The sequence below is a fragment of the Clinocottus analis genome, unplaced genomic scaffold (assembly GCF_023055335.1).
Source record: "Clinocottus analis isolate CAN_PGR_092001 unplaced genomic scaffold, fCliAna1.0.p SCAF_28, whole genome shotgun sequence".
NCBI classification, from domain to species: Eukaryota; Metazoa; Chordata; class Actinopteri; order Perciformes; family Cottidae; genus Clinocottus; species Clinocottus analis.
The window spans coordinates 1,337,648-1,350,415 of NW_027176020.1; the positions used below are offsets into that span (position 1 = coordinate 1,337,648).

At 41.8% G+C, this 12,768-nt stretch overlaps 2 protein-coding genes across 3 annotated transcripts; one reads left to right on the forward strand and one right to left on the reverse strand.

Moving 5' to 3' along the window:
• Window positions 1–410: 410 nt before the first annotated feature.
• Window positions 411–4,713, reverse strand: sgcb (sarcoglycan, beta (dystrophin-associated glycoprotein)). The gene is made up of 6 exons (XM_068592757.1): window positions 4,473–4,713; window positions 3,102–3,311; window positions 2,417–2,602; window positions 2,128–2,319; window positions 1,477–1,608; window positions 411–1,291 (listed from the first exon to the last, which is right to left on the reverse strand). The coding sequence occupies exons 1-6, from the start codon at window positions 4,485–4,487 to the stop codon at window positions 1,091–1,093; spliced, it is 936 nt and encodes a 311-aa protein (XP_068448858.1). The 5' UTR covers window positions 4,488–4,713; the 3' UTR covers window positions 411–1,090.
• Window positions 4,714–5,578: 865 nt separating this feature from the next.
• spata18 (spermatogenesis associated 18) lies at window positions 5,579–11,974 on the forward strand. Of its 2 annotated transcripts, none has more exons than XM_068592744.1 (12): window positions 5,579–5,768; window positions 6,805–6,910; window positions 7,409–7,524; window positions 7,673–7,779; window positions 8,597–8,692; window positions 8,836–8,970; window positions 9,443–9,725; window positions 10,357–10,515; window positions 10,640–10,815; window positions 11,052–11,175; window positions 11,535–11,594; window positions 11,796–11,974. In XM_068592744.1, exons 1-12 carry the CDS (start codon window positions 5,682–5,684, stop codon window positions 11,850–11,852), a joined length of 1,506 nt encoding a protein of 501 aa, XP_068448845.1. In that variant the 5' UTR covers window positions 5,579–5,681; the 3' UTR covers window positions 11,853–11,974. The 2 variants fall into 2 exon arrangements, with proteins under 2 accessions (XP_068448845.1, XP_068448846.1); XM_068592745.1 differs by having other exon boundaries at window positions 5,580–5,768; window positions 9,461–9,725.
• Window positions 11,975–12,768: the final 794 nt, after the last annotated feature.

Below are 12,768 nucleotides of genomic sequence, written 5' to 3' on the forward strand. Positions count from 1 at the left end.
TGATTTGTTTTTTCCTCTCTGCGTAGGCCAGCTGACTCTGATCCTGACACTTTATGGCACTAACATTCTGCGAGACAATAAAACACTCTTTTATGGTTTTAAATGACCATGTAAACACTCGAGGTATTTCCTGAAACCACGATAAGAAGTTTCATGGAGCGACTCGTTTCTTTATCGATTCAACCAGCAATGCAGTGTTGGTCAACTTCTGTTGTTGCTGCAACATAAAGTACAGCGAGGTACTTGTTGTCTACACATACACAAGAAGTACTTTTGTTACCTGAACCCAGCCACATAGTACTTTTCTTTCCCTCTAAACTTCACCCAGAGTGCAGTCTAACTGCTTTGTGACATTTCTCAACATCAGCTCAGTAAAACGATCAAAAACAAAAAAAATTTTAATCCTTTAATTTCATTTTTTTTAACTTTATTGCACACAATTCAAACCACTCAATAAAAGCTTCAAACCAAGCGACTGATTTAAACTTTCCTGACATTCAGCAACGATTAAAGATAATTATTTTGCAGCGTAACTCTCCTCCGATTCTTCAATACTCTGTTACTGTAAAAATGTGAATATTACATATATATTATATTCTTTACCATCCCTTATGAATCCATTGGCACGTGATAGACAGTCTGAGAAAGAGTCTTAACATTACTGGATGGCTTAAAATATATCTTTTAGTTTTACAATTTGTCCTAAAATGTCATATAAAATAAACATAATCATGTAGTGTGTGTAATAAAGAAAATGTCAAACAAAGCTGCCAGCAACAATGAACAAATGAGCAAAAATAAAACATCTCTTCAGGGTTTGTATTAGTAATACTGGACGGTACTTGTGATTCCTATTCTGGGAGTGTCATGTCAATGATACATCTCTAGATAACGTTGGCACACCTGCAATAATAATAAAAAATAAAAAAAACTGCACATCTTTGGCCGAGTGGCAACGATCTGCAACGCAAAATTCCCGTTTTGGCAAACACAAAATGTGGAAATACAGAATTCTGACGGCAGTATGACTGCAGATGAGATGTCCGATGTGGCGTGTGCGATGCGACCGGATGCAGGAAGCGGATCTCTCTCAGTGGGCTTTCCCGCAGGGGTTGTCCGACGTCTGGCAGCCCATGTTGGGGTACTTCACCTGCACGCGGAACAGAGTCCCGTCGGCACACATGCACAGCTTGTAGCGCTCCATGCCCTCATCGAAGTACACGTCGCCCGCGGAGTTGGGGATGCGCGAGGCGTTGAACATGACGGATCCGTTCAGGACGATGCTGTTCTCCTGCAAAGAAGGGGAGTAATAATGATTATTATTTATAATAATAATGGGATCAGGGTTCATACACATTCTGATCAATGGATTTCCATGGCTTCAAACCAAATTTCCATGATTTTTAACCAAATGAAGGACTTTTCCAGGCTTGTAAATAACCATTTTGAACTTCGAGGAGACTAAAGGAGTCTTACGGCACGCAGCTCGATGCCGCCTCCCATCTTGAACTCCACGGTTCGGCCCATGATGTTCACGCCCTCGTTTCCGCGGATGATGGCCTTGCTGTCGCTCTTGATGGTCAGGTCGGACGCAGCGCTGCTGGTGATCTGAAGTACCGGAGACAACAGAAGCAGTGAATGTAGTAACTGTTACACCACTGCACCTGCAGCGCGACCAGCACTTAACCAGGACCAATACACAGGGAACTGTCTTAATGACTTAACTAATTAATAGTTCAACAGACCCACAAAGAAAGATAGTTTTTTCCAAATGGAGGTGTGTTTCCATCAGAAAAAAGAAATGAATAAAACATCTTTACTCTTCTGATGAAAAAGATGAGAAAGAGAAAGATTCTTAAAACCATTTTGAGAAATACTTTTTTGAGAAAGTTTAACTTTATTTTTAAAAAGTAAAACAAAATGTTAAAGTAATTTTTTTTTTTAGAAAATTTACTTTTTTTTTTAGAAAGTTCATTTTATTTTTTTAAGTTTCTCGTCTTCATCAGCGTCACACACCTGCTTTATAATTCAGATTATCTCCGATTGTTGAACTACAAACTTTGCTAGCGTACGCCGTTAGCTAGCGTACGCCGTTAGCTAGCGTACGCCATTAGCTAGCATACACACCCTCTCTGTGGAGGCCTTCTTCACGCTGAGCACTTTGACCCCTTTGGGCAAGTGGAACTCGTGGTTCTCAAAGTCGGTGCTGAAGAACGTGTTCTGCGTGCGCGGGTCCGTGAAGGAGATGCCGACGTCGCTGACGACCGAGGTCTTGTCCTTCTCCACGCTCAGCTTCGTGGTGCCTTGCTGGAACACGACCTGGACCAGACACGCGTTAAAGGAACATGAAAAGAGGGAAAGGTCATTTTGTGTGTCGTCTCTCTCCGGCGCTCGCCCACCGGCCGCGTTTCCTCACCGGATTATTGTTGCCCACGAGCACCAGGTCCTGGTCCTTGCGGCCTCCCACCGTGCTCTTGTGCAGCGGGTGAACGATGCCCATGTCCGCCTTCTGCTTGAAGCGCAGGAGGCCCGACTCGTGGAACTCCATGCTGTCGCAGCCATTCGGGCCGATGCGGATCACCGTCCATATCACCAGAGTGATCTGAGGGACGGGGCGACGCACAGGTGTTAACAGGGTTCATACGCATTCTGACCAATGGGTTTCCATGACTTTCCACTGAATGTCCATGACTTTAAACCACATTTCCATGACTTTTTACCAATTTTCCATGACTTTAAACTTTCCTTGTTATATTTTACTCTACTGAACTCAACCTTTAATGTCAGAAAATTACATTACCTATGCTTTCTTGAAAGCCACCAAACTCCAATGAAAAAAATACAAATTTAACAAAGCAGCTGCTGGTCGACTTCTGCCTCCATCTGTTGGTTAGTTTGTGTTATTGTGTGACTTTGGTGTTTTAAAAGGTTTAGTTCAGATTCATTAAAGTCTCACAACAACTCAAACACACTTGGAGGTGATGCACCAGCAGACCAGCAGCTCCAGAGCTCTGAGAGGTTAAATCAGTGTTTTTATGAATGGAGTCTGGTGTGTTTTAGACAACGGCTTCAGAAGCCGAGCGGACATTCGTAGGACTCACAATGAGGTTGATCAAGGCGAGGAGGAAGAGCAGGACGACGATGCACACGGCCATGTTTCCCTTGCGCCCCCTCAGGCCCGTCTTGTGGAGGCGCTCTTCTTCGATGGGCACGTAGCCGGCTTTGAAGTTACTGTTGTGTTCCTTGTTGATGCCGCGTCGCTCTATGGCCTTCTCCCGCATGGACTTCTTCACGGGACCGTTGGAACTCTCCTGGAAGAGAAAAGCATCTCTGAGGCATTTTAATGTCCCTGAACGCTTCTGAACCTTTGAGCGCTCTCACTCTCAAGTCTGTCGACCAGAAATCAGCGCAGGTCGAAATGACAGCGATATCTAGTGGTCACAAGAAGAACTGCTCATACTAATAAAATAAATATGCTAACGACATGTTCTAGTTTATTTTGAATAAAATCACTAAGAGCCCTTTGAAAGGCTGACAGCACACAACGATACGATTAAAGCAGCATATTATATTTCTGCTGAGATCCTAGAAATCCTCCACACTGGCCCTTTAAATTAAGTTATTCATTTTTTAAACGATAGAATTAGCTGACACATACAAAAACAACCATTTCCTTACACATACTTTTTGTTTATAGATGCTTAACAACCAGACTGGAGTCAAACTCACCCTCAATATTACAGTTCCTCTCCTCAATGTCACACAGAGAGGTTTGTACATTATTGTTTTGTTTGCTTTGTTAATTTATAAATATTATATTATATTTCTGTATTTATTGTACATTTGTTGTCATTGTTTTATATTTTATATATTGTGCTTTTTTCTTAATATTTATATCACATATATTTTAAATATATTGTGCATGTATTTATATTGTATTGCTTACCTGAACGTATAAATGCTGCTGTATGGACTAATAAAGTAACTATCTAGTTATCTATATATCTAATACACAGTTTTAATGTTTTTCCCACAGTTGTAAACGTGTCTTTCTCTTAATAATGATAATAATAATAATGCATAATCCTGGTGCTCCTGGTTGGAATGCGTCTCTGTTAATGACCCTCGCCCGCCTGTCTGTGGCCGGAACTATAAATAACCTGCAGTCTTTTTTAGCAGCGAAATATAAACCCCAGTCTCCGCCTCATCACCACGCAGCTTTATTGATGTTTAATATCTGCTAAATATCACTCCGCCGCGACAATAACAAGCGTGTTTGTGACTATATAACGCCGTAATAACGAAGCGGAGGCCGGTATTTAATGCACGTAAGGCCGATAATAAAGCTCAATGCAGAAGTATTTACTGCTCCGTGTTACTCGGGAGCATACACCATAACACTACTATCAAATACCTGGAAAAAAGAACGAGGTAAAACGCTATAAAAACAAGAAATATTGAAGATAACGGACCTGTTCAGACGCCATGTTGACCCTCCTGCTTCCAGAGCGACACGGGACGAACCACTTTTCACTGTGGAAGGGTGGTGGGCAATAAATATGGTTATGTTGCGAGATTATTGACGAGAATATACTTCATTTTGAATACAAAATATAACTTTTAGACTAAGAAAAAACATGTATTTTTATTTTGAACGAAACGTGCTGATAAAACGGGGCGTTTCCAGGATAACGGAAGATGGTACAGTCCAAGTTCAACGAGCCAATGACAGAAGGATCCTAAAATAGAAAAAAAAACGTGTCCATTCATATTTTCCATAAGTTAACTGCCAAGCGCGCGACTCACACACACACACACACACACACACACAAAGACACACACACGCTCATCAATAGTACATCAATAATAAAGCAGATATGAATATTAATGTATTAATATGCAGGCTGCTGTTATTCATGTTGCTTAACTTTTCTAGTCAATGATTATAACTGTTTTTCCTGTCTAATTTATTTTGAAAACCATTAAGCAGTTACATATTTCTAGCCATTGAATAAGGTTGTTCAGTATTTAATATTAATATTGTTTAGCATTTAATATTACTATTGTTTAATAGTATTATCATAGTGCAGTAATGTAAATATTACATCCATATATATATATATATATATATATATATATATATATATATATATATATATAATATATATATATATTAATATACTTTTGTATTTTTAATTATATATATATATATATATATATATAATTAATAATAAAATGCAAAATAAATATAAGTTATAATATATATAACTATATATAACTATATATAACTATATATAACTATATATAACTATATATAACTATATAACTATATATAACTATATATAACTATATATATAACTATATATAACTATATATAACTATATAACTATATATAACTATATATAACTATATAACTATATATAACTATATATATATATATATATATAACTATATATATATATATATATATATATATATATATATATATATATATATATATATATATATATATATAAACAACCTGCACACACAACCTGATCACACAACTAAACCTGCAGAGGACACAACTTCCTCGGATCCTCCCGTTGCCATAACTCTGGCGCTGCTCGGCGGAAGGATTTTAACGGCCCTCCCTCCGCAGCGCAGCGGCTCCGTGTTCCCATAGCGCCAGTGGAGGGATCATGGCCGACACGCTGAGGAGACTCACCAGCACGTCCTCCTTCAACCTCCTGCAGGACAAGTTGGATAGCTGGCACCGAGACTATCATGTAAGTTACTGTGTAAATTCATCCTCAAATATAGCATGTAAATACATAACATATAAGTCCATAAACATGTAAATTCATCAATAAGTAATGAGCTCAATCTGACCTGGATATCCGTTTTCACTGTGGAGACAGCGCGTGAATTAGTGGCTTCAAGTTACATTTCTTGCACTATTTAAATGTACGTTTTATTTATTTAAATGTTGACATGCTACTGAAGAATGGTGATTATTTTTCACAAACTCCTGCAGATTTTTAATTTTTAATATTATTTTAACTGTTGTAATTCTAATAATAGATCATTCAGTCAAAGCAGATCTTTTTTTGTTTTTTTTCGTTTAATGGTGCATGAATTAATTTTAAACACTTGAGTGAAGGAATGCACTTTGTTTACATTGATTTCCCGGTTGAGTTTGGTTTCTATGGACGCCGGTCGCCATGGCCACGGACTGTTCCAAAGAGCTTTTACTGTTGAGATGGTTCACGTCCGGTTACGACTTCCGGTAGAAATACGACGCTCACAGAGACTCCAAACTCCAAAAAAAAAGTGTTTTTTGTTTTCTTTTCAGGTTATTCTATGAATGCACAACAAGAGTCAATGCAACGATACAAAAATAAACACTGTTTTATTTTATATATATATATATATAAAATATATATATATATATATACATATATATATATATATATGTTCTCTTTATGCATGATGGTTCACACTTTTTAAATATATTTGTAGCTGTTTGCACCAGCTTCATAGTTCATGGTGTCGATATTATTGTGTACATAACAGACGAAGAGATGCACAATGCAAAAAAACCCCGACTAAATACATAAAATCCTGTTGAAGATAAGGCATGTTAATTTTACAAAGAGATCAAATAAAGAAAATGAAATTAAAACTCAGACATGAATAAGAGAATACAGTATTAGTTAATTAAATAAAGTAGAACATATTGAGAAAATCATGTTGTGCATTGTACAAACAAGTAAAAAATAAATTAAAAGCTGTGTCTTTCTGTTTGTCATATTTACCCTCCAGATTGTTTCCTGCGAGCAGAATCTAAATCGATGTTGTGAGCTTATCGAGATCACGGCGAAGATCCAGAGCCAACTGTTCACCATCCTCAACCTCGCGGCTGCGGAAGGTGAGGTGCATTCTCTCTCCTGACCACCAGGGGGCGACTCCTCTGGTTGTATAGAAGTCTATATAAGTGACTCTACTTCTCTCTTGATGTATTCCCTCAGTAAACATTGTAAACATGAGTTTATGTCTCAATCTCTAGTTTCTAGTCTTCTTCTATACAGCATGATGTTCATTTAGTACATTATGGTCTGTTAGAGTCAAACAGACTGTAAAGGGGCGGGGCTACAAGGTGATTGACAGGTCTCTACTAGAGATGGAAATGTCACTCTTCCTCAGTCCAAATATGGTCACTTCCTGTTCAGTGGTTGCAAAAAAACAAGATGGCGACGACCAAATGCTGAACCCAAAGCTTCAAAACCCTTTACTGCTTACATACAGTCTGTTACAAAATTTCTCGTGATTTATTCCACACACACACACACACACACACACACACCTACACACACACACCTACACACACACACACACACACACACGTTATACTTTCTGCCCCTGACAGGTGGGCAATATGCCGGAGTGGACACTCTCAAAACGCGGCTGCTGCCGTGGCTCGGGACCTGTTTCTCGGTGTCGAGGCCCTCGGTCACAGACGACACCAGCCTGCAGCTCATCCAGGTGACGTCGTCCGACTTTAACCACACCTCACCTCAAATAATTCTCCATTACGCCACAGACGGAAATGTACAATTTCACCCACGTAAAGTGATGTTTCCTCTTTTCTGGCCTTCTTGTCTTTGTGGTTTTGTGGCTCGTCCGTCATCAGGACTCGGTGGAAAAGGACCGGAGGATCCGGGAGCTCTCCGTCCACCACGACAGCGACCAGCAGAAGCTCAGCTCCACCCGGCTGCAGCTGGACTCCACCCGGGCAGAGTGAGTCTGGAGGCCCCCGAGGGCCAAACGGGGACAGTTTATGGAGGAATTGAAGCGCAAAATGAAGAGTTTCAAGTTAAATTTGAGCGAAAAGTAATATTGAATATTTCCAGCTATACACAGACTATGTTTTAAATGCATCCACACAAATTTAGAACAATCAGATAAAAAAGTTAGATTTGAATATACTGGGCTTTTTTCTCATTGGCTAAAAAACATCTTATCAATTCAGATTAAATAGATAAAAAATAGCTCATATGTTCTCAATTTAGACGACATCATTGTGTATCACGATATCTCAGTGTGTGATTTGTCACAAAAGGATTTCAGTTGTGAAAAATGACACAAAACCCGACCACAGAGGATTAGAGATAGTGATCTTATTATTATGATTAATGTGGAAGCATATGAGCTCCCTGTCTTTCCTTGACAGTATGTATATAAATAATATAAACTGACCCTTAAGCCTCTTCTCACACACATTAAACCACGTTAACTCTGTTCAATGTGCGTCTTTGGCGCCGCCCACAGGAAATACCACCACATTGCACCTTTTCTACAACAGCGACGGTGCATAAAGTCAATATTTTATCCGTTGTCTCAATTTCTCAGGAATCAAAACAGCGGTGGGAAGAAGAAACCAGACGGCAAAATATTAAAGTTTTGTATTTGGTGCATTGGCTCATAGAGATATGCAGAGTTTTTTTTTGAATGTGGTTTAACTGAAGCGCTGTTAGAGCTGGGCAATAACTCAATACAATCATGACTTATATGATCTTTTCTTGCACGTTCGTACCCTCTCACCTTGTGTTCACAGACTGGTCGACGCTCAGATGGAACTGGATGCGACGAAGAGCAAATCGGCGACCACTCTGCTGGCCACCGAGGATGAAATACTGCAGCTGAAAGCAGAGTGGGTGATGCAGCCAAATACTGATCTCCCTGCTGGCCTCACGGTTACACAGCTCTAGGGATCAATACAGTGTCTCTAACAGACTGAACTATGACAGAGCTCAGTGTTAGTTTCAGTGCTGATGTGCAGCGGCTCTGTTCCAGCCTGCGCTCTGCACACGAGCAGCTGGACGTCTACAGGAGGAAGCTGGAGGCCGCCGACGACCAGGAGCGGCAGATCCGCCTGCTGAGGGACGAGGTGTCCTACCTGAGCACCGGGAAGGCCCTGCTGCAGGACAAGTACACGACACACACACACACACACACACACACACACACACACACACACACACACACACACACACACACACACACACAAGCATGCACACACACACACACACACACACACACACACACACACACACACACACACACACACAAGCATGCACACACACACACACACACACACACACACATCCCCACACACACACACACACACACACACACACACACACACACACACACACACACACACACACACACACACACACAAGCATGCAAACACGCACATACAAGCAAGCATGCACGCACACATGCAACTACACGCACACACACAGGCATGCACGCACGCACACATAGGCACACATGCACGCACACTTGCACATGCACGCACACAAGCATGCGCGCGCACGCACACGCACACACACACACACACACACACACACACACAAGCATGGGTGCGCGCGCACACTCACTCGCTCACTCTTCTCAGACGGTGCGTGTCTCCCAGGTTGACCAGGAGCCGCTCCCCCACGCCCCCGCCGCGGCTCTCCCGCTCCTCCACGCCCCCGCCGCGGCTCCCCCGCTCCCCCAGCCCCCGGCAGAAGAGCGAGTCTCCCACCAGGGCGCAGCTCACCAGCTCGTCCCGCCGCGCGCGCCTCGTGTCCCGCTACAGCGACCTGCACGCCGTGGAGCGGCTGGAGGCGCAGACGCTGCTGCGGCGCCACGTGGAGGACCTGGAGATGGCGCAGAAGATCATCTTCATCGCCGTGGAGGTACGACCTCCTCCTGTTAGGAGCTCACGGCGCGGTGTGATGACGTCACATGCGTGACGTGAGGCTGCTGGAAGAACAATATCATATTATCAATGGGGGAATTATTTGAGTTGTTACGATTTAGTTTGGTAACACATTTTAAACTTTAGAACTTTGTCTTCTTCACGTGTGTGTGACTGGGATGTTATTTAGCAAATCATATATATCAAATAATATAAATTAAATATTATACATATATTAATATATATTAATAATATATATACATATATATTACACATATACATATTGTGTATATATATGTACATATATTGTATATATAATATATATATTATAATATATATATATATATATATATATATATATATATATATATATAATATATATACAATATATGTACATATAAAGTATTTAAAAACATCTATAAATATTGTGTATATATGTTATATATATATATATATATATATATATATATATATAATTTAAAAACATCTATAAATATTGTATATATTATATATATATATGTATATATATATATATATATATATATATATATATATATATATATATATATATATATATGTATATGAAACAAAAGACGTTCATCTTCATTTTTCTCGCCGTCACGTGTCAGGAGTCCTTCAAGACGTCGAAGCTGGCGTACCGGCACTTCAAGCTGCGGGTGAAGAAGACGCTGTGCCCGACCCGCTTCGGGCTGGAGGGCGTGGAGGACTCAGCCGTGGATTACATCGTCAGAAACATGGACCTGCACGACATCCAGACCACCGTCAACGTAGGAGTTAAAACTCTTCCGGCGTGCGTCGTCTTGACCAAACGCACACCGTGGTTTGTTTTGATGCTGAACAGAAAAGGCGCGGGCGTGCGTCCGTGTGTGTTTTCTTTCTCCGTCTCCACAGGATGTGATCAACGCCATGAACGTGAACCCTCGCATCTCTTTCCCGCCGGAGGTGGACTTCGTCCTCATCAGCACGCTGATCCGGGAGACGTGCCGGGTGGCGTTCGCCCTGCAGACGTTGGACCCGCCGCCCGACTTGGCCTTCGCGAGCGACGGGGAGCTCTTCGACGACAGGAAGTCAGTCCCTTGTCTTTATCGTCGTGTGTGTAACGCAACAGAGTGTCTTTCACAGGCCGATGCTGCGTCGGAGCTGTCGGGCTTTAAGTCAATGCGTCACGGCGCAGCTCCAAACTATTTTTGTCCCGCTTCCAAGCTGTTGGACTCTTGAATGTCTGAATGGAAACCGCCGGCCTAACTGCCTGTCTGTCTGCCTGACTGTCTATCTGCCCGTCTGTCTGTCTGTCTGTCTGCAGGTATCGTCGCAGCTACAACTCGGAGCTGTCGGCTCCCCTGGTGATGTACCACGTGTGGCCGGCTCTGATGGAAGGAGACGCCGTGCTGGTGAAGGGCGAGGCTGTGACCCGACGCGGCGCCGTGGTACGCACTCTAAAATACTACAAACACGTCATATTGTACTACGTTTACAGGCGTAAATATTACCTTCTGATGAAGGTAATATTCCTGTTAAGATGTTTGGATGGGGAATGGAAATTCATTATTTTGTCAGAGATCAGATATTTCTTTGGAGAAATTTGCAGGATTACTGCAGCAAACGGGTAAAGTGCGCCCAGGAGTTATATCAATGAACAATCATAAATGTATGTTGTCCCATTCAGAATAACAGGAATATGAGCGTGCACCTGAACAGGTAACTCTGGTAAAAGTCTCCTCTGGAGGATAATGAGCGCATGAAAAGCTGAAATGTGTTGTTGTTGTTGTTGTTGTTGTTGTTGCAGTGGAGCAGAAGCCGCAGCAGCCCGGTGCGCTCTCGCTCGCTCAGCCCGGCTCGCTCGCTTGTGAGTCTCCGTGATTTTAATATTTGACACGCAGAAATATGTTTTTGTCCGGTTTAATGTTGCTCAATATTTCCGCACGCATGCACCCCCTCGGCCTGCAGGCTACGTACGTACGACAAAATCCGAGCTTCGTCTCTTTTGATTCGACTCAGCAGTCGTTAAACGTCGTCAGCGATCTTATCTTTTGTTTTCCTCTTGCAGGTATTGAACAGCAGAAGGAGTCTGTCTCCGGACCGCCTCACGGCGAGCCGCCTCTGAGCTCCCCGGCCTCCTCTTTCCCACCTCGTGTCGGTTAAATCATTTTTGATGTAAAAAAAATTCTGATTTCACATGTTTAAAAATGTATGCTTTTAAAAACAAATAAAGCAATTAAAACCTGAGACACCGCAGCGCCACAACGGCCGCTCAGAGTTTACATTGTCGGAGGGCAGTTGCCGGTAACTTCAGGTCAGGACGCTACGACAGCGTCCGCAGGAAATACCGGGAAGCAAGCGGTCCTCAAATGTGCACAACATCTGACTTTTGATTTCCACTTGTTGTTACTTTTAACAAAGATGTCTTGGCCTTCAAGAAGGGCATGAGCAGTTCTCAGCTGCCCGATGTTAGCCGTTAGCCTAGCACAAAAAAAAGTAAAGTCAGCTAAGTTAGCACTAATTAACTTACGTAGCCTGACGTAGCTAACACTAGTAGGTGACGTAGCTAACACTAGTAGCCTGACGTAGCTAACGTTAGTAGGCTGACGTAGCTAATGCTAGTAGGCTGATGTAGCTAATGCTAGTAGGCTGACGTAGCTAACACTAGTAGGCTGACGTAGCTAATGCCAGTAGGCTGATGTAGCTCATGCTAGTAGGCTGACGTAGCTAATGCTAGTAGGCTGATGTAGCTAACACTAGTAGGCTGACACTCATAGGTAGGTCGGCTTTTAATTGTGGATTGTCCTCATTATTTTTACTAACCTTTTTCATCTTAAATAAATATAAATGACATTAATACAATGGAACGAGTGTTATGAAAGACTGCGTGAGGCGTGTTGTTGGACATACGATATGGTGCTAATGATCCGTGCTTTCTTCAACTCCTCCAGGACGAGAATGTGTCAGTGTTGTGTTGTTGTTGTTGTTTTGGTGCTGTTGTTTCATATTCTGGATATTCCTTGGAGACAAAATAAAACATA